At 34.3% G+C, this 23483-nt stretch overlaps 1 protein-coding gene across 1 annotated transcript in view; it reads right to left on the bottom strand.

Moving 5' to 3' along the window:
• Window positions 1-22342, bottom strand: part of LOC123240602 (mitochondrial intermediate peptidase) — a 198289-nt gene extending 175947 nt beyond the window's left edge. Inside the window, exons 1-5 of the mRNA XM_044668295.1 lie at window positions 22151-22342; window positions 17115-17288; window positions 14949-15037; window positions 10448-10534; window positions 4378-4441 (exon numbers count right to left, since the gene is read on the bottom strand). Coding sequence (XP_044524230.1) covers window positions 4378-4441; window positions 10448-10534; window positions 14949-15037; window positions 17115-17288; window positions 22151-22342 — 606 coding nt within the window. The remainder of the gene's footprint in view (window positions 1-4377; window positions 4442-10447; window positions 10535-14948; window positions 15038-17114; window positions 17289-22150) is intronic.
• Between the last annotated feature and the right edge of the window lie 1141 nt (window positions 22343-23483).

Here is a 23483-nt window from a genome sequence, read left to right as displayed (position 1 = left end):
TGATTGAGGGTGTGGACTCGAAACTACCACACCAATGCAACTACCAACAATTTGGAAATTGGTCTTGATCAAGGACACATGACAAAACTAGTGGAAATGTGCATTGGCCATGGGTGGGGGGAGTGCGGGGGGGGGGGGGTGAAGGGGATAAGAGGAGTATGAATCAGGCAACCATGTTAAAAATGTATATTAATAAATGTTAAAAAATAAATAAATTAAAATAAATTAAAAAAAAAAAGCTGACTGTTGTTCCCTATTTTGCCCTACTGTTTTTGTGACTGACATTAGATGATTTTTATTTTTATCAATCACAGTAACAGTCTCGATGTTATGTTCAGCCACACTGATTGTAGAAGAAGGCAACTGTTCCCTATCTCTTCCCCAAAGTTTAGGATGAAATTCTGTAGCTAAGGGGTTGAGAAAGGTGGATTTTGACTTTCCTACACAACTGCTATCATCTTTTAAATCAGTGGGTCGTTTCTTTAAAATCAAGTTCTTGCCAACCTCTAGACTTTTTTGCTCTTTAACCTCTAACTGTGACCTTGTGTCTAAAGCAATTGCCTGGGAAAGAATTGTTGCATCTAATTCTAAACCCGTTTGCAAATTTTCTTGATGTGATTCTTTGCAATGGTTTGATTCATGCTTCCCACCCAATGTGTGTGATAAGAAATGAGAAAGCTGATCCCTTATATAATCATCCTCCTTAATGCCAAAGATTTCTTTGCGCATTTGCATTATGTCTTCCCATAGCTCATTATCTACCACAGACCTATGTGTATCCTCTGTGTAGATTACTTTAGACACCTTTTCTATTTTGCCTCGATTTCTCATTTTGCTTCCCTCAATTCTCTTAGACTCTGCCACACCCAAATTACACTGATTGATAGGTTTTAAATTAGAAATCTCGATTCATAATGATTTTTTCGGTTTCGTGCCCATTTGTATATATCTCTCCATATCATCTAAAGAAGGTGTTTGACTGTACTTTTTGCATGTGTGATTGCAGCAAGTATCTGTATGTTTTTCTTGATTATATCTATTTGATTCATTATTTCTAGCCCACTTTGAATTATAAAATGTTTTTCTATTATCTCTTTGATTATTGGGTTTTGAAAAATCAATTTGTTGCTTATATCTACAAAAACGAATCACGTGCCCGATCTTCCCACACAAGTAGCATCGGGGTACTGATTTTGATTTTGGGGTGCTGTTGGCAGGTTGTCTAAACTGGTTTCTACTCGTTTGAAGAGTAAAATTCTTCACCTCTTCGATTTCTTTCTCCTGTCTCGACTGCTCTAATTGCCTCTTCAAGTCTGCTATAATCTCATCTTTCTCATTGTCAGACTGCCTAGCCATTCTCACTTCTTTCTGTTTGGAATCATGTATGTATGCTGCATGATTCCTAATATCCTCCAGTGATAATGATTCCCACTGTGGACAACTTTGCCTGAAGTAATTTTGTATCGGGATTGAGGTTCCCTTTACAAATTGTCTCCTTATATGATCGATCATATCCTGGGAATGAGTATCTCTAAGTCCTAATATCATTTCAGCAGCTTCAATAACTCTGTCTAGAAAATTGCTCGGGTGCTCTTCTTCCCCTTGCCTCAGTTTCTCAAATTTTTGCCATGCATTTGGCCTTTTTGCAAAATTTCTCATTGCTTCGATAAGATCAGCCCTGCATCTTAACAAGTACCTCATGCTTGCGTGTTGAGTGAAATCTAGATCTTGATGTACTAACGGCCATGATTCTAAATTTGGGTTTGTCCTAGTTTTGGTCAGGAATTTTTCCTTTTCCGAGGGAGTATAAAATTCCCTCAAAAGAAATTCGACATCGTCGAAACTAGGGTTAAAAAGTGTGAACACCCGCTTTAATTCTTTTAGACTTTTGTAAGGTTTTTCATAGAATCTGGGAAAACGGCGTTTTAAAACCTCCATATCACTAGGAGTGAATGCCTTGTATGTTTTGACATGCACCACCCCCTCTCCAGGTTGCACAATAGTCCTGTCTACTATTGGTAGGACAGAGACCACTGCATTCTGTATTGGTTGATCTTTCTCTGTTTCCTTTTTCCCAAAAAATTTTGATTCTACGATTTCAAGTTGTAAGATGGTATGCTTATCGAGTTCATTCCCTTCACGTAATTGCCTCAACACTTGGAACAGTAATTTTATGTTCTCAACTAGTTCCTTGTTATCATTTTCTTGTTTTGAATCAGATGCCTTATAATAGTTAAACAGATGAGTCAGGACCGCTTTTAAAATTGCCAAAAAATGCCATAGAGCCAGAACAATTGCCACTGCTGTTGGAATGAAGCATATGCATTCAGCTAAAGTGAATGCAAACCATTTATAATAGTCATAAATTTCAATTAATTGTTGTATCATGTTTGGTACCTTTACTAGCCAAAATGCACACATTCCCTGCATAAAAGACCAAATAAGCAGCGATAGACTGCTTAATATAAAAATCAATCTTGTGCAATTCATTTTCTTTTCTTTTCTTCAGAAGATAGGTTTCGTATGACTTGGCTGTTGTTGTCCTCTTCTTGTAATGTCAATATTTACATAGTTCAAGTTTTTAGCTGACCATTTCAGCTTGCACAGTTCCTGTTTTGATTTGCATCAGTCAAATTGTGATTGTATCTTGAACTGGCGTAAGTGTTATCGTAGGACCTTTTCTTATTGTTTTTCAGGTCCAATTGGGCTTTGAAATGACAGAATCTCACTATGTGCCCCAGATTCCCACATAAAATAGAACTTCCTGGTATTATTTGCTTGTCTATTTTGTTGGTATTGATATCGGGGTTGTATGCCTGTAAGATTGCAAGATTCTTTATCTCACCTATCTCTTGTTTTATTATTGACTTGGCCTCTTGTGTTCCTTAAGTTCTTTAATTATGTCATCTTTGTCTTTAGAATTCTGTTTTTGTTCTTTGTCACTAGAATAGATAAAGGAAGCTGTTTTTCTCAAATCATCCAGGTTCAGTGACTCCCATCCTGGACAATTCAATTTAAGTTTTGATGGGAAAATTGCTTCCTGATGTACTGAAAGTTATCTTCATTTAAATTCTGGAACCCCAGGATTATCTCCCCAGCTTCAACCAGTCTATCTAGGAATATGGATGGATGTTCCCCTATCTCCTACCTCAGTTTCTCAAACTTTGCCCAAGAATCAGGCCATTTTGCAAAGGTTTTCATCGCTTCTACGAAATGTTCCCTACACCCCCTCAAATATGTTAAGTTCTGGTAGTTAGAAATTTCCAAATCACAATATTCCTGGGGGCATGATATTAAATTTGGGTTTCTACAGGTTTCCTCTAAGAATTGTGTCTTTTCTGATGAGGTAAAAAGTTCTCCCAAAAGAATTTCAATGTCCTCAAAGATAGGATCATAAAGACACAGGGTCCTTTTGAATTATTTTATGGACTTGAATAGGTCAAGGTAGAATTTAGGCATGCATTTCTTTAGGTTGTCCAAGTCCCCAGATGTAAATGGTTTATGTAGCTGTAAGTGGACTATCCTAGCCTAGATCACAGTACTAGATAGCTCCTTGGCTCGTTCATGTGTTTATGTTCTATCATATTAATATGTGCATATATCAGTACAACCTTAGCAATGGATTCTGTCAGTTGTTCAACTGAATTTCAAAAAGATTATCACTAAAAGTTTGACCACCAACCAAGAAAACTTGGGACTACAGCAATTTAGAAAGACCAATAAAAGTCTTCAGAATTTCATTCTTGAGGTTCCCATCTTTCCAGAGCTATCTTTCTCTATAGAATTTTAGTTGTTTAAGTCATTTCAGTTGTGACCAACTCTTTGTGATCCCATTTGAGGTTTTCTTGGCAAAGATAACTAGAGTGATTTGCCATTTCCTTCTCCAATTAATTTTACAAATCAGTAAACTGAGGTAAACAGGGTTAAGTGACTAGCCAAGGGTAACACAGCTAGTAAATCAGAGGCCAGATATGAACTCATGAAGATCAATCTTCTTGACTTCAGGTCCAGCATAATATCCACAAATAAATATCTATTTAATTCATTTAATTCCTCTAAGGATGGCCTATCAGATTGCTATTTAAATACTTTATATGTGTAATATATAATTTATAATTATATGTATAATATATAATTACATATATAATATATAAAATAAAAAATTTATATGTATAATCCCACATAAGAGGTTCATGAATTTTAGTGAAAGGTTAAAACAATTTTCAAAAATTAAAGAATAGATAGTACCCAGGGTATCTAGATGGTGTAGCACCATCTGAAATATGAAAACTTTAAAGAATCCAATCCTATTAACAAAGATACTAATTAATCATTAGTGAAATAGGGATAAATACAAAAAAAATTGATAAAATTTACCTTTTCTTCATCCAAATGGATTCCACTGATCTCAAAATCAAACATAAATAATTCTGCCACTTTCCTAAAAATAAGATTATTCTCATTATATATAAATATTAATAAATACTTTCCTTTCATAATTCTTTTCCTTTGTCAAAAAAATCTACCTTTATAAATTGAATATACTCATTTGATAATATCCTTACCACCTGTGTGACCCTGAGCAAGTACTCTACTAAGCCCTGAGGAAGATAAAAAGATAAATAAGACAGATTTTTACACTTTAAGAAATTTGGAAGAAAGTTATTTCCAAATGGTTTCCAATGGCTGTTTGGCTGATTCAAACACAATTTCATAAGAAAGGTATGTTTTAAATAAGGTTTTTTAGAAAGAGGCAAAACATTTTGCTAACATGTCTACTAAATATTAAACTTCAGAATAAACAATAAAAAATCAAATCAACTATCTGGCTGTTTTGTTTTACCAACGGTGCTAAAATACCTGGATGATTACTGAATTTCTACTTTTCACTCAGTTTCTAGCACCTTACAGCATCATATATATTAAAAAAATATATCTATGCACAAATATATATTTATGTCTATGTATGTACAGTTTCCAGACAAATTTCCCATCTTTCTTCACAAATGTGGCAGCTAAATTGAATATGAAATTCTGTAAGCTATGATAGAAGCCCATCTCCTTAACTAATTAAAGCTGTAATTGTTTTATTCTTCATGACTGAAAAGTTTCTCATGATGGAAAAAATGTTCTTTCTCTTGACATTTTAAAATATAAGAGGAATTTATGCTTACCAAACACCTGATATAATCTTGTGGCTTTCCGCAAGTATTTAACATGGAAATAAAAATATACATTCTGTTAATCACTACAAAAGTTTTCTTGTTTGTTTTTTTGGAAATTTTTATTAACTTATTTATTTGTTGGTTGCAGTAAAATAGAACCAACAGTGGTATTACTAGACCTAAGGGTATACAAGTTTTATAACTTTGGGCATAATTCCAGATTGCTCCCTAAAATGTTCACATCAGTTCACAGTTCCATCAACTGACCTTCTATCATTTTAGCCAGCCTGATAGGTATGAAATGATATCTCAGAATTGTTGTGAATTATATTTCTCTACTCAATAATCATTTAGAGAATTTTTATCTTGCTATATATAGATTTGATTTGTTTTGTTTCTATCTTTTGACCATTTATCAATTAAGGAGCGGCTCATATTCTTATAAATTTGACAAAAGTTCTTTATTTTAGATATGAGATCTCTACCCTAGAAATTATTTATAAAATTTTTCTCCCAATTTTATATTTTCCTTCTAATGTTGGTTATATTAGTTTTATTTGTTGTTTTTTTTAAAAAACTCTTTTCTTCTGTCTCAGAACAGATACTAAGTATTAATTATAAGATGGAAGAGGCGTAAGCACAAGGCAATTAGAGTTAAATGACTTGCCAAAGGTCACACAGCTAGGAAATATCTAAATCCAAATTTGAACTTAGGAGCTCTCATCTCCAGGTCTGGTTTTCTATTCACTGAGTCACCTAGCTGTCTCTTACATTAGTTTTATTTGTACAAAAACTTCTTAATGTAATCAAAATTATCCATTTTATATCCCACAATGTTCTGTATCTCTTGTTTTTGTTTTCACATAAATTCTTCTCCTCTCCATAAATCTGATGGATAATATATTCTCTATTCTAACTTGTTTATGATATCTCTCTTTAAGATCATGAATCCATTTTGATCTTAACCTTAGTAAATGATTTAAGGTATTAGTCTATATCTATTTTCTGCCAAATTGCTTTCCAGCCTTTCTAACAATTTTTACCAAATAGCAAATTCTTAGCCCCAATATTTGGATCTTTACTTTTGTCAAATATAAGATTACTAATAATCCTCTACTACTGTTTGCTGTATAGTTCTGCTACACTGATCTACCTTTCTATTTCTTAGGGAGGACCAGATAGTTTTGATAATTACTGCTTTATATTACAGTTTAAAATCTAATATGGCTAGATCTCCTTTTTTGTTGTTAATTCATTTGATATTCTTGACCTTTTATATTTCTAAATGAATTCTGGTTTTTTTCTATCTCGATAAAATAATTTTTGGTAATTTAGTAGAGATGGCATTGAATAAGTAGATTGGTTTAGGTAGGATTATCATTTTAATTATATTGGCTATGCCTACCCATGAACAATGAATATTTCACAAATTATTTACATTTTACTTTATTTGTACAAAAAGTGTTTTATAATTATTTTAATGTAGTTCCTGGATTTGTTTTAGCAGGTATACTCTCAGGTATTTTATTCTGTTGAGTTTCCTCGTTTGTGAAGATCAAAGATACTTTAAGACCATCTGAATGACTAAATATAATGTTACAAGGAAGATATTGATCTGAGTAAATCTAATGCCATTCTTAATCTACAGAGTGAATTAATCAAATGAAGAATGCTATCAGAATTATATGATATAATCTGAGGACCGCCACTTAAACTTTTAATAATTTTATCCAACTGACAAACTACCTCATATGTCTCCTATGCTGACACTTCAAAGAGATTCAAACTTCACTACCTTATGAGACAAATTTTAAAAAAAATTTACAAGGGAAACCATGGAAAACATATGTGTTTTCTAATCAATTGGTTTATCATATGATAAAGCTTAATGCTGCTTACAATTCACTTAAATATTCTAAACACTTAGGAAGACACCATTAAAATGGATGGTGTAATTTTAAGTAGACCATTATCCTGATATATGTGTTTCACACCGGGAAATAAAATTAATGTCTAGAAAAAGCAAACTATATATAACACCTTTTATTAAACAGAAATTTACTTAACACTGGTAACAATATCTGGTCACCAAAGTAATAAAAATTTGGGGACAGCTGGGTAGCTCAGTGGGAGAGTCAGGACTAGAAACTGGAGATCCTAGGTTCAAATCTGGTCTCAGACACTTCCAAGTTGTGTGACCCCTCATCAAGTCACTTAATTCCCATTGCCTAGCCCTTACCACTCTTCTGCCTTGGAACCAATACAGAGTATTGATAAGGGTTTTTAAAAAAGAAGGTATTAAAATTTTAGTTACATAATACTCTAAAGTTGGGATTGAACAATAAACTACTCTCACATGTCACTGATTTAAGGAAGTTATTCACTTACTCAACATATTTTTATTGCTAATTTATCACTAATACATATAAGGCCCTCTGCTGGGTACTTTGGGAAATAAAACAATAATTAAAAATATGGCCTCAAAGAGTTTATGATCAAATAGAATTATTATGGTGAATCAACCAAACATGTATCTGAAGATCTGCAACTCTAAAATGATTTCACCTAGTTAGGTTATAAATGATATTATTTTCAAAATATATTTCCTGTTATTAAGTAATCCAACATTGTATATTAATGATAACCATAGTTTCACCCAAAATTATTTAAAATTGAATCACAGTTATTTGGTATAAGACCATAGGAAGAGAAAACTCTACATCCAAATGTCACAGCTAGGCCAGCTATATAATTAAGCAATAAGGAATCCATCCTAACCTTCTTAGGGAAATAGATGAATTTCACTAATTGGCTATGTCCTCTCAACTCTATCATTCATTTCCTTCATTCAACTATACCTCCAAAAGAAGTAAAATGGCAAAAAAAGGGAGAAAGGTTGGACAGGGAAGGTAGATGGAGGGAATGAGGAAGGAAGAAAACAAATACTCACAAACTTAAGAACATATGATATAACTTTATACCTCACTGATGCAAACAGTATGCAAACTTCATTCAAACCAAATCACAGGACTAGAGGGCACCCTAGAAATCATCTCACCCAACTTCATCAATAAGTGAAGGCTAGAGAGGTAAAATTACTTATTCCCAACCACAGAGATATAATTAGGCACGGACTAGAACCCAGACATCGTGGCTTCCATTTTATTGTGCTTTCCATTATATCACAAAATAATCATTCACATTTATAGAGGATAAAAGTTTTACAAGCACCTTCCTCAAAACTATGATATAGACAGTACAAGTATTATCATTCTCTTCTTACAAATAAGGAACTGAGGCTTATCAAGGTTAAATAATTTGTGTATGGTCACACACTTCATTAAGTTTTGGAGCCAGAATTTTAATTCATCTTTTGACTTCAGCTCCAGGATCCTTGACAGCTCCCCTGGATTCTCCTTCTCTATGTCTTAAAACTAAGGATCACTGCCCAATTTCTCCTTCCATCCATATCTCAAATAGAAAAGCATTCCTAATATTTCCTAAAGCTAATCTCTAACCTGAATTCTTGATGTCACTTACTTCTACCTTCCTCTATTCTGTTCCAAATAATCTGCCTTTTTCTTGTGTATCACTATACACTGGCTCTAAACATATTCAAGTTTTGTCAGTCCCTTAAATCCTCTTTTTTTCATGCACTGGCCTTCCTAGGCATATTTACAAGTAAGGCAGAAGAACTTAATGGATAGAGTGGTGAAAATGGAATCAGGAAGGCCTAGTCTGAAATCCCATCCAAGTGGGTTTTTCCTTAATAAGTAAATCATATGGACAAAGAAGACCATGGACAAAAAGCCCAATCCTTATATGGGGTCCTATTTTTCAATTGCAAAATGGTATACAGAACTTATCATACCTTTAGTATCTACTTCGTAGGATTATTGCAAGGCTCAACTGAAATAATATATATATAAAGCACTTGGCAAACTTTAGAGTGCTATAAAATCGGTTAACTTTTTCCTCTTTACCACCAACTTATTTTTTTTTAAATTAAAGGAACCATTTTATTTTTAAGCTGCCCTAATTATCTACTTTTTTTTACTTCTTTTCTGCAAGTTAAAAATCTGCTTTGTTTTTTTTTAATACTCAATAACTACTCAATTTAGCTTCAATTGCCTTTTTCCTCTAATTATTATGTATAAATTATATGCCAGGCTTTACAGCAACCCTAAAAGTTAGCTACTATTACTCTACCCATAGTTAAGGAAACTGAGTCAAAGAGAAGATAAACAAAATTATTACATGTCTAAGATCATATCTGTCCTTAGGTCTTCCTAACTCTTTGTGAGGGATCTTTCCAGAGTGCCACCTAGCTACCTAGACACGTTTTATTTACCTTTACTTAGTTTCGATTTTTGTACCAGCAACTTCTTGAAAAAGCAATTTCTGCCCAATACTTTCATTTCTTTACTATTCACTCACTCCTTCTATTCGTACTATTCACTCACAGATCCTGGTGATCTGACTTCCATTGCTACCATCATAAATAATGCTCATTTCCCAAAGGTAATTCATAATGTTTTGTATAAAACTCATCTGCTTTGACTTATTAGACCTTTTTTAAAGATTATTCAAATATTACCTCCATTACAATCCAAAAGAGGAAAAGTCAGGGCTTAAAGAGCAGATGTGTTCTGCTTGACTGTAGAAGGCTTGTACTCTTCATCTTGTTATCTCCCATAGCAACGAGCACAATAAGTCCTTACTATGTGATGACATACTTTAGAAACAAAGCCACCCAACTTCAAAATACTAAAGTGATTACAATAAAACAATCTGACATCAATCACTAGAGGTTAGCCCTTCTTCCCCTTAAACTTTGGAAACCAATCTAATTGCTAAAAGATATAAGAGTTGGCATTATGAGAGTTTATTTTTAAAGCTATTATTATTACTATAAATATCTTCTCCTTCCCCCAAATATTCACAAACACACAAAATGTTAACAATAAGTGTAAGATTTAAATTAATATCAATAACTTCAAATATTACTTTTATAAAGTTTATTAATAATGACTTGAAGCAGAAGAAATTTTAAAAAATAGAAGTTCAAAGCCTAATATTCTAACTAAAATATGACCATGTGTGTAGATTCTCCTGTTGGCTCTCGGCCAGCTTCAACACATTCAGGGAAAGAGAGACTGGGGCGGGGTCACACCAAAACTTTACCTTCCATATGTTCACACAGCATAAGCACACAAATGGGATGCTGGGTAAGAGAGTCTTGCAGAATAAATCCTATCTACACTTAAGTAATGAACAAGTACCTGGTTTCAGGATCAAGAGCAGTCATAAGTTTTTCATCTGCTAATAATTTTTGTAAACTTTGATATAATTCCACATTTGTATTTAACCTAGAAAAATTAAAGATGAAAACTAGATTAGTATAATTTAAATCTTAATTTTTTATTATCCAAAGAATAAAGTTAAATTCTATAGTTTATATGAATAAAATTCAAGGATTTTCTCATTTAGACTATGAATGTTATAACCACGGCTAGAAATTCTGTAATAATAAAGTCAAGAGTTCAAAATTAATAGCAGAGTAGGGATAGACAACCTTTCAAAACTGAGGCATAAAGGTTCCAAACTACTATTTCTCTTCATCGGGTAGAGAATAACTATATTTGTTCAACATCTTTATTAATGTCTTGGATTAATGCATAAATCATTTGATCATCATTTTTGCAGATATCACAAACCTAAAGGGAAGACTGAAAACACTGAACAACAGTGAGGAGGGTCTAGAAAGACTGACAGATCTAGAACTAGTGATTAAATCAAATAAGAGAAAAAAGGAAATAAGGACTGATATAAAGTTCTACATTGAAGTTCAGAATATCAACTTCAGAAGTTCAAGATGGATAGGAAGGTGTGGCTAAATAACAGTTCAGATCTTGGAGTCTTAGTGATCAACAGGAGTCAGCAGTGTAACATGTCAGGCAAAAAAAAAAAATGTATTCTTGGCTATTTTGAGAGCCATAGCAGCCAGAATGAAAGAAGCAATTGACTGTTCCACTGTACTTTATCCAGGTCCAACTATGTTTGAGTATCATATTCAGTTCTGAACATCACATTTTAGGAAAAATAATGACAATTTGACCATACCCAGAAGATAGCAAACAGTGTTTGGTGAATGATTTGGACTGGTGAAAGAACTATAGTTATGTCACAGAGCAGAGGTTCCCAAAGGCCTACAAGCTGAGCATGGTTTTTAGATTTTTAAATACAATAAAACTAGTTTAAAATGTTAAAACCATTCATAATTCATATGAGTACAATAAAAAGTAGTGGGTGTCAGTGGACCACATCAGCCTGCTGTTTGTTAAGAAGAATTGACCAAAGTTAACTGGGCATGTTTAGCCTGAAGGAAAGAAGATTAGGGGAGAGGGGAAGTGGAATTCAATGGAAGGTGATAATAGTTATTTTCAAGTGTTTGAAGGATTGCCACATGGAATAATTAGATTTGTTCTACTTGAGTAAAGAGAGAAGAACTAAGTGACAAAAAGTTACTAGAAGGTGAAGAAAAACATCCTAACAATGAAAGCTGTTCAAAAGTGGAACTGGTTGCCTTACAAGGCAGCGGTTTCTCTCTCACTAACAATTGAAGTTTGCAGCTACAACCACTCAATATCTTTTGCAAACAGGTAGTAAGTTGGTGGCCCATGTTATGGAAAGTGATATTCCTATAATTAAAGGAATAAAGAGTCCTTAAGTATTTCTATACTCAAATTCTTTCTCAATTTTGTTCTTAAAAACTCAATATAAATTATAGATTTTTCTCTAAAAGGCATTCAAGTCATCAAGTAAAGCAGAAGTTAAGGTAGTAAATTTGGTCATAAGTTTTCATAGATGTTACAAATGGCATATCCACGAGTCTCCTTCCCAAAATGCCTTTGTCCAAAGCAGTAGATAAATAGCACAGCCCAGATTGTACTCCCTCTTCTCCAAATCCCACAATAACCTAGAGGATTCCAGGCCCAATAGCCAAATCATAAGTTTGTTCCAGATACAAGCTGGTTACCATTTGGGGGATCCCTAGACAAAATGGGTCTGATAGCCTCCCTAAAGCTCCAGGGATTTTAATCTTCTTAAGATTCCTGGCAAGTCCTAATGGGTAGAAAAAATAGTTTATTCCCTTTCACAAATCTGTGTCTTTGATTCTTTTCTAATGCCTTCCAGATTACCAGATTATCATGCCTAAGAATTAAAGTAATAAGAGCTATTCTCAAGAGCAATTGCTAGAAAGTATGGACAGAAAAACATTTCATGCTGCTGGCAGTAATACTACTACAGTAACATGAAGAGATACAAAAGAAAACTAATAGTAGCTTACATTTATGTATTTGCTTTGCAGTATACAAAAAACCTTATAAAGGAGGGCCATGAATTATACTTTACCAGTGAGGAAAGAGCACCAGAGTTAAAGGGTCAGAAATCTGGGTCTAAGTCATAGCTCCAATGGTTAACTAGCTTACAGTGGTTCAGTGACTTGCCCAAGGCCACAAAGACCACAAAGCTAGTCAACCACTGGAGGTGACTCAAATCCATGTTTCTTACACCTTAACTCTGGTGCTCTTTCCCCAATATAGTACTGCCTAGGATTCCCTTTAATATGATCACTAAGAACATTACCTATCATACATGTTGAGAGATAAAAAGGACCTAAAGCTGCAGGTAGTAAAGGCAATCTAGTCCATCCTCCTTATTTTGGAGATGAGAAAAATGAGGCCCAGAAATCTGAGCAAATTAAATGCTTTGCACATGGTCATGCAGGTAAGTAAGTAAAGGTGACTATTTTATTTTTGTCTTAGGAGAAATTTCAATGAACAAATTTGTGATATTTCTTCAGTTGGAATTTAGCTAAGATCTCAGCTCAAAAAATATTCATACTAAATTTATAGTTAAGTAGAAGTGAGGTCTTTTTATTGATGGAAAATAAAATTTCTTTAGAGTTTGCAGCACATATCTATCATTAATTGTAAAGATCCCCATGAAGGAAGTATTACAATACCATTCAGATGAAACTAAGGGAGAGGTTAAGTCACAATGCTAAATAAAAACTAAAATTTAGGCCAACCAAATGAAAAATGCTAATCATTTCATTACATAAGGTAATAGTAATGATAAAGAATAATCAATTCTCAAGGACTATAAAGGAAAAATGGATTCTAAACTGAAATTTCTGATGGACACCTACTCCCCTGATGCCATTGTATTCTTTACCCTATCACCTCTTAAGTGATTAAAACTTTGAAGCTGCTTAGAAAGGGTCAAATCTAAATACAGATCTGGCACTGCACCAAATATGGTGGCATTTACTATTGTTAAAATGCCAACATAGACTAAAAATGTTGCATCATTCAAAAAAGCAGACTCTAAATTTCATCAAATCCAAGAAGTATTCCTTTCTTAATATAAAGTGATGATCCCCCACCTCAAACTGTAACATTAGTGACTGTTTGGCAATAGCTATGGTATGTTATAAGGTGGATTTGGAAGTAGAAGACCTCAGTGGTTAATACATGCCTATATACAAGTCATCTTCAACTACTTCAATAGGCTTATTCTTTAATCAGTTTATTATATCCAATGATACATTGTCTTATTAGCCTTTTGTGGTTTCATGAACTATTGTAGCCAAAATTTAAATCGACTAGTAACCAACCTATTAGAAATGAGCCTCCCTTGACTACATAGGCTGATCCTTTGACCATACCCAATTTCTTGGTCTGAACTATTTAACTTTTTAGTTAGGCACTTCCTTTTAGGGCTAATACCTTGCTAGCACAGCCTTCAAGAACCCAGAGTCAACTTCAAGCCACAATTTAAATGGAAGATTTCAGCTACTAATATTTGTTAACTAGCATACTCCTCTCATTTACTTAAATAATGCAGGTGTCTCTATGCAAGTTCTAAAAGTTTGCCTGTCATGATCTCTGAAAGCAAGTTCACAAAGGACAGTAATGGAGATTGTTTTATTCCAATAGAATATAAGCTTCTTGAGGGCAGGGATTGTTTTAAACTTTTTGATCCCATCCCCTAGCATGAGGTCTTTCACAAGTGCTTAATAAATATTTTTTTACTTCGCTTTTATTAACTAAATCACAGGGTTACTATGAGGAAGGCACTGTATAAACCCCTAAAACACCAAAAGAAGAGTCATTTGTATTCAGAATAATGTTAGGGACTTGAGGGCTTTCAGTAATAACAATATTCTATATTATAAGTGAAGTTAAAAGGTACTTGGGGGCTGGCAAAATGATTTTAAAAGAATTTAAACTACTTTTAAAGTAACTGTAAATAAAATCCATTTTTTGGTAGTTGTGGTGTACCAGCTAGTCTAAATAAAGACCAATAATTCCCATGTACCCTTCGTTCTTAATCAGCCCTACCAGAGAAATTTTCCCCAAAGTAATTGTAACACTCCTTCTAACATATAAACTTAAGGGACACTAAACATGCCATTACACAAGTCAAAATTGTACAGACATTAGAGATCAAAGCAACTGCTTTCAGGCTCTGGAAATTTAGACTTCTATTTGTCATGTTTTATTGGTACATTTTATATAACAAAAAGCAACAATTCTGCAACCCAAATTAATCATTTTTCTGGAATAAACAACATAACACACACATCTTTAAATGTAAGATCCAGTGCTTTAGTTGGTAACACAAATACTAAAATATTAAAAGAAAAAATCTTCCACAACAGGATTTCATGAGATCATACAGTCCAATATTGTTACATATATGAATAAAACATACTTTTCTACCATGGTACCAATATTTCTGCAGGCTTCTTCTGCTGCTTCTCTGTATGCAGGGTCAGGATGAGCAATTTTCACAAAATCAGCCTAATATAAGGGAAAAAGAAAAACCAAAAGAGGATGTGATAGAAAATAATTTTCTAGGATTTAAAAATAAGTCAAAATTTGTATCTTAAAATGTATTATCCAGCAGCTTACATTCTTCTATTTGGCTTAATATATTTATTTCTATTAGTAAGTGCTTTTTTCCTAAATTGGTTTGGCAAAGGCTAGTAGTGAGCATTCTGTGCTCCAAAGAAAATATTTTCAGACACAATTTGGAAGAAAAATCTTACTCCTTCAAAAAAGAAAATCCGAAGGAAAAAAAATTTCAGATTTTTTTAAAATAATTGTTTTAAAAAGCTAAGATGATTATCTAAAAATATTAATTCAATTTCCTTTTTTTCCCCTTTCTGCTTATGTACATTTTCCTCCACTAATTTACTGCTATTAATTTGGCCCCACATAATAACCTAGTGAAGCATTAGTATTTGTAGTAATACTAAAACCTAAGAAATTTCATATTGATAGTATGGTTATATACCTTTTTCTACAACACCTCAGATTTTTCTACAAAGGACTTTTAGTCACATAGCTAAATTTCCACTTCTAAACCAGGATTTTTATCATAATCCTGCTGCTATGAAGGGTTACAATGATAATATTCAGAATTCAATTAAATTATTTTTAACTCCTTCAAAGAATTTAAAATGAAAACAAGTGAAAAAAATGGAAACCACTAGACTGAGTTGTCCTGGAATTTTGCATACCTCAAAATTGATATTTAGACAAAGCAAAAAACCAAAAAGTAACATTTTATTCTACAAACAAGAATAAGGAAAAAAGGAACAATAAAATGAAAGCAAATATCTAAGCAAAGTTAGGAAAATGTTCTAAATAGCATGGAAAATTAGGTTAGGGTCATGAGTAGAAAGCAAACCTATAACTGCAATTTCTCTACCAAATGCCAATGCTGTCAACTCTTTGTTATTTCCAGAGAATTTCAAAGTAATATTTGCTTTCAAATTTTTACTGACAAAGTTAGGAGAAGGAACATTTTCACTGATACTATGGAGTATTCATTTAATAACACTTATTCCACATACAGGTAGTCAAAAATAATTTCCCTGCCCCCAAGGAGTTTACAATCTACTTTAATTCAATCCAGCAGGAGACTTTTTTAAAAAATTATTTAAATATTTTCCCAACCCCAGGAGGCTTAAAGTGTATATGGTCATGTTAATTAATTTTAACTTCATAGGTAGATAGAGGAGCTAAGAAGCAAATACAACGTTGAAGCTACACAACTTTTGAAGCTCTCCTATGTCACTTACTCAAAACATTTGCAAAGAGCTATGCTATTTAGAAGAGGTAAATACTTACATTAGCTATATCTACAACATTAATATGACTGAAAAAATCAATATAGTCCAAGAACAAATACAGGTAATCTTGAATGATCCATCATTTTTGATTTGTATGCCATATCTTCCCTCCATAAATATGAATAATTAAGAGTCAATCATATTTTTTGTTTCTAATGGGCTAATTATAAACCAGAATAATACTACTAATGAAGTAAAGGTTTGTGTGTCTATATAAGAAAAGGCTACAGATATTTCAAAAAATGTCAATTTGATTATAAAAACTCATTCTAACAAAACATAAATGTTTACTCATTTATTCTTTCAAAAATCTACTTCATAAGTATTACAAAGATGATGCTATAGAGTTGTATAAAGTCAACAGTTTTTATAAATGGAATCCTATTTTAAAGATAGCAAGGAAATTTTCTACATAAAGGAACCATGTGGCAGATATTTTCATACAATGTATGATCTTTCTGTCATGAAAATAAGATGTTCTAATGAGTTTTGTAAATTTCAATGCAGAATACCAAATTCTCTTAAACCAGTAAATACTAGGGTTCTTTTTTACATTGTTAACATATTTTCAGCTGCATGACAATTGTTATACATTCTTTTAGGGATACTATCTAAGAATCTACTCTATTATTTTCTCAAATACAATTTTTTAGAGAGGGGAGATTAATTACAAATGTGGCTTAAACTAAAATATTGTTTGTCATTAAGTAGAAAAGTTCAAGCCTTAAAATAAATCTTACCAAATCTGCTACTTTGCACAAGGCATCTGACAGTTGATCAAAGATACACACAGTTTGTGGTCCAGGCGGTGTAGCACATGCACGCTCTACGAGGAACTCACTTTGTCTTAAAGCTTTTTCTTGTGCAACATGAAATCCTTCAGGAGAACTTAGCTCTGGGACACCAAATAGACCCTAAAATTCAAAAAATATTGTCAATTTATGATCAAGATATGAGAAACAAATTTTGTCAGTGTTCAGTTTTTAAAGGCAATCCTATTTTCAGTTGTTTTATCTTGTACTTTATAATCACTATCATCTACACAACTCAATATCAAAAACGCTTTATGCTAGAGAACACCCTTGCTTGCCTCACTCTACCCAAGTTAGATCAATCTGTATTTTTTGTAATTAAAAAATTGGATTTTAATAGTTAAAAATAGATTCTTTGAATCTCCTTGTGCCTACATAGCTCCTTTATGCTAAACTTCAAACAAGAAGTTTTCTCAGGTATCCCAATTCACAGAATCTCACCTCAGATGTCATGACATATCTGAATAGAAATCCACTCTACAAGGTTCCAAATGAGTATTCTACCATTATGTGATAAGGAACCTATTAATACACAATGTGGCCCACTGTACTTTTAAACAGTTTCAACTATGAATCAGATTTTCCTTAAACTGAGACTAAATCTGTTTCTACAGCATCCACTCATGGCTCTTAGTTCTACCCCCAAAGACTGAACAAAACAAGTCTATTTCTCTTCCCTACTCTGTTCTTTCTCTTCTGAAAAACAGTGACATAGTACATTCATGTAATCTTTTCTTCTATAAGTTTTATAAACTAAAAACTTTTTTAAAGTTTGAAAAATTATATTTAATAAATAGTAACTGATTACTGATAAATAACATTATTAGTAATAATGATAATGTTTAAGATTGCTTGCATTTAGGGGCAGCTGGGTAGCACAGTGGATTGATAGTCAAGCCTAGAGATGGGAGGTCGTAGATTCAAATCTGACCTCAAACACTTCCCAGCTGTGTGACCATGTACAAGTCACTTAACCAACATTCCTCAGTCCTTGAGTCTAAAAAAGAAGGTAAGAGATTTGTTTTTTTTTAATTGCTTGCATTAATAAATTACTTTAGTGTTAGTTACAATGTGCCAGGTATGATATTATCTCACTTAACCTCACTACAACCCAGAAAATTAAGTATTTTATATATATATATGTTTTTTTGCCTACTACCTAAGAGAAAGCTGAAATTTAGAGGCTAGAGTACTTGACCTAGGTCAGACTAGAATGCCAGAGGAGAGTTCCCAAAGGATTATTTGTAAATTTAGAATGATGAAAGGACCCATTCTCTTCCAAAAGAATGTGTTCAGCTTTAATCACATAATACTTTGTCTTAAAATTCTTTAATACATTTTATTAGGGAACACCCCACATTATAATTATCTCTTTGTATTTCCTCTATACCAGAGTACTTAACCCTTTTTTTGTCACAGAGTGTACACCATTAGCTGTCTGAAGACTATGGACTTCTTCAATGAATATTTTAAATATGTAAATTAAGTATATAGAATTACAAAGAAACCAATTGTAATAAAAATAGTTATCAAAACAAAATTTTTTAAAACAAGTTTATGAACTCCAACTTAAGAACCCCAGCACTACAAAGAATGCTATTCACCTCCAGAGAAAGAATTGGCAGAAGTCTGCAGATCAAAGAATACTGTTTCAATTTACTTGTGTGATTTTATTTTTGGTTTTATACGAGTATCCTCTCACAATATGACATTAAAATAGGTTTTGCAAGCTCATACCATGTATAAACTAGATCAAATTGCTTACCATCTCAGGGAGGGAAGAAGGAAGAGGGAAGGTAGAGAGACAATTTGGATATTTTGAATTTTGAAAAATTTCTTAGATGTAATTTCAAAAAATATATGTAAAAGACTTGTTATATGTAATTGGGAAAATTAAAATTTTAAATAAAAAAGAAATTCTGCTCTAGTCTATACTATTCTTGAGGGGAAGGTCTTTGACTTATCTAAATTTTGTACCTTTCCTAGTGTCTAGCAATGTTCTGCACACAGCAGACTCTTCATTTAAAAATATGAAAGCACCGAAAAGATAGTTAGTTCCAAGTATGTCCTCCCTCCAGCACACTTTACAACCCTTCCAAAATCCAGTAGATGGTCTTTGAATGTTGCTTTAGACAAAACTAATCATCCTACATGCAGGCTGTAAGGATCCTCTCTGAACTAGCTGATCCTCAGAAAAACATTCTGGCTGATCCCAGACCCATATCTGCATCCCTCCATCTTTCCAGCTAGGACATGCTAAAGCTTGCACTAAAGTTGGCACAGAGTTCCAGATGCCAGGGTCATATAAGGAATCATTAGCAGGATTTTATCCAGAGACAATATTTAACAAAAACACAGTTAAGAATCCACTGAATCAGGCAGGTCTCAATAAAGGGCTAATGGGAAAACATGTAAAAAAGTTTCTCAGTATGAAGCTCAAAGGGGTTTGCAGAAGTCTGCATTAGTATAAGAAGTTCCTATACTTAGGAAATCTGGATCCTTCTATCTGTCAGGCCAGATAGAGTTGCTGTGTCTCAGCAAATTGGTATATCCAGAACCAAATCTTCATAGACTTTAAAAATTTGCCAGGTTTAACATGCTAATTAGAGGGCAACTGCAGATAAAGTAGAACTGAACAAGGAAGAGAATCTAGAGATAAATGCAAAAAGCAAAATAAAATTTTTGGCAATGTATTTCAGAAAAGTATATGAAGTTTACAATATTTAGCAAGAATGTTTTTTTAAATAACCAAGTTTTGCATTAACCAGTGATTTACATCTGATTTAAATCAATTCTACCCTAATTTCATCTTTGAGTCTCATCCAAGGATGATTTAAGAAACTACTTCTGAACTTAAAGGCTATGATTTCATTTTTTGTGAGGACCCTTCCTCCTCGAAAGCACATCACAACCTTCTTCACTATAGTAGATAAAATTCATAAAATACTAATAGTTAAAACAGTTCAAAACTAGAAGCCAGTCTACAGCTGATAAGATTCTTTGCACCTGAGATGGGCTCATTTAACTTATGATCTCACTAGGCCCATATTCAATCTCTTCCTAGCTAAGATCTGCCAAAACTCTGACTGGACTGGCCAGCCTTCAAGAATCCCTCAAGGTAAGCTCCAAAATATCAACATGAGGCAGTAAGATAGAAGATAGCTTGAGATGATCTATTCGTAATGAAAAAGAAATCACAAGAAAAATAAAGGTATTCCCTGGTTGTCTCCTGGTCCTCTTCTCTACATTCTGTACTTGGGAGAAAATATTTAAAAGCACTTTAAAATTTCACTCATTTCATGTGAACTAAGAACCAACCAAATTTAACTACTACTTGCTGTTCCCTATAGGTGATATTTCATCTCCCATTCTTTGAATAAACTGTCTCCAAGCTTGAAATGCTCTTATCTCTATCCCCTGAACTCTTAGAATTCTTTAACTCATTTACCACTTCCTTCGAGTGATTCACCCAGTTCTTAATGTCTCCCCCAATACCAAAATTACTTTGTATTCATTTTGCTTACATCCTATACTTAATATTCTGTGAACAATTATATCCTTAGTAAGATGTATACTAAGGGCAGTAACTATCTCCTTCTATGTTTATATTCCCAGGGCCTACCATATAGAGGATGCTTAATAAATGTGTGTTGTTTAATTAGAGATTTTAACTTTTACTGCTTCATCTATGACCCTTAAGCATTTGACTACCACAAACTTATTCTCTTTTCTGAGTCCTATCTTCTTCTCCTAAAATCATAGTACAGAATTACTGCTGTCTGGATAGTTTCTACTTGAATTCTCCGCTGGCATCTGAAACCTAATTTGGACTAAATGATTGCTACGGCTCTTTGCAACTCTAAATTATATTTAGCTAAAGGAATAGCAAATAAAGCTAATGTTCTTGGTCTTTTTTTTTCTTTTAGGAAATGTCTGTGTGAGCTGACAAGATTTGAGGTGTCAACAAATTCCATTTTTTGTAACAAATACATTTACTCCTGGGGTAATACCACCACCCTATGGTAAATGATTATATATTATCTAAAGCATAAAATTCACAGAGGGGACAACATAGCTATCTTCATTCATTGGGAAAGTTGCAGAGGGGTTTCAGTAAGACAGATCAATTGGCCTATGGAAGTACCTTTAACACTAAGATTGTGTGAATTCTCTCTCTAAACCCAATACCTAACAATTGGCATTTCCAGTGTTCAGGTTTGCAAAGCGTTTTACATGTTATCTCATTTGATACCTTCTCCTTCCACCTCAGCCCCAATGAACCTGAAGTAAGATGACGTGGAATAGCATCCTGGCTTCATCAGGGCACTTGCCAGTTATGTGACCCTGAGAATATCACCCCTGATTCCTTATCTAGAAAATGATACACATACTGCTGGCCTCACAGAGCACATTGTGAAGATCATATTTTGTAACAATATAATACTAAGTTACTGTTCTTCAGTTCTTGTGTTACTTAACCTATAGTTGATAAATGCAATCTGGTTCATGAAGCCTGATGCTAGGTCCCGATTTCTCCCTCTCTGAGAAAATCACCAAATAGTGACCTTCCGAAGCAGCGAAGAGTGCTACCAATTTTCCATATTAGGGTTTAACATTTGGATTAACAAGGAAGCCTCGTGAAAACGTTAGAGGAATTTGCAAAGATGTAGTTGCCCAAACCAAGAACGCAGGGGGCTCCCATGGCTCCAGCCCTACCTGCACAGCTCTCAGGCAGGATGGGTCAGGCTGACCCTAAAAGCAGATTTAGGGTACAAGGGACTTTTAAAGGTCACAAGTGTCCCCACTTTACAGGTGAAAAAACTAAGATCCCCAGAAGTGAGGCAACTTGGCCACAGTCCACAGCTAGTCAGCCATAGAGCTGAGATGTGAATTCGTGTCCCGACACCCCATGGGGCGCTCTTCCCAAGCCGCCCCTCAGGCACCCTGGCCAGAGAGCCGCTCACCCGGCGCTCGCCGAACAGCTCTAAACGCTGGGGCTGCGCTTTGACATTGAAGGCGGCTCCGACTGGTGACCAACTGGTGCTAACCCGGCGAGCCCCGCGGAGGCTGACGCCGCCTCGGTTCTCTCGCAGCAGTCGCAGAGTTGCCGGCGCGGCACCAGGGCCTAGGCCCCACAACCTCCCAGCCCTTAGCATAGCGAGCCCCTAGGAGCGATCTGAACGTTCTCCAGCCCCACGCCTCCAGCTCTGCCGGTAGCTCTGCGTCTCCCAGACAGCAACCCCACGTGCTCCGGGACGCACGCCACCACCGCAGCCCACTTCCGCCTCCGGAGCGAGTTACGACTCAGTGAGTGACGTCAGTACGTAAGCAGAGAACAATGCCTTTCCCATCCCATCCCCCACAATTCTTCCCTGCTCTTACTTGACTAGAACCCCGAGTGGCCGGAGTTAGAAACCTGCAGGAAACTCTTCGTTTCTTTTCCTCTACATGTAGGATAGGTCACCTACTCATATCGAAGGGCCTTTTCAAGACTCTGAATTCAGAGTAAATGATTTGAGAACTGATAACACGGGCTTTGGAAAGAGTGCTTTTTGTACTGCCTTCAAACAAGCCCAAATAAATTTCCCCCATTCTTAAAAACCCATCACAAGACTCTCATCTGTCTTCCCTTTCTCAGGCAAACTCCATGAAAAAATTGTCTATACTAATTTCCTCCATTTCCTCACTTCTCAACCCTTTGCAATCTGGCTTCCAACTTCATCACACTGATCTCCCCAGTGATCAATAATCATTTGGAAAGATTTAACTATTCTAATCAACACCATGATCCAAGAACATTTCAAAGGCCTCATGAGAGAAAATTCATGAACTTAGTGCAGAGGGAAGCATATTGTTTTTTATTTTCTTAATTTTTCTTGCTTTTTCTGCAACATGATTAATTTCAAAATGTGTTTTGGATGACCACCTGTATAATAATAAGTCGAACACTGCTTCTCAATGGATGGGAGAGGATCTGTAGGGAGGGAGAGAATTTGGACCTCAAAAAAATGGATGTTAAAAAAAGGAGAAAAGAAAAAAGGTACAAATTATGTCTTAATTACTAAATCTGACAGTCTTTTCATAGTTCTTATCCCTCTTGACCTATCTGCAGCACTAAACATTGTTGACTATTCTCTCCTTCTAGTAACTCTCCTTTTTGGATTTTTATGAAACTCTTCTCTCCTTTTTTCTCTCACCTTTTTGACTGCTCCTTAATCTTCTTTCCTGGCTCAAATGTCACTTCTTAGTACTGTGGTGTTCCCCAGAGTTCTGCCCTGGGCCCTCTTATTTTCATGA

Source organism: Gracilinanus agilis, chromosome 3, assembly GCF_016433145.1.
Source record: "Gracilinanus agilis isolate LMUSP501 chromosome 3, AgileGrace, whole genome shotgun sequence".
NCBI classification, from domain to species: Eukaryota; Metazoa; Chordata; class Mammalia; order Didelphimorphia; family Didelphidae; genus Gracilinanus; species Gracilinanus agilis.
The sequence above is the reverse complement of the archived record's forward strand: the minus strand, read 5'-3'. Positions and strand labels throughout refer to the sequence as shown.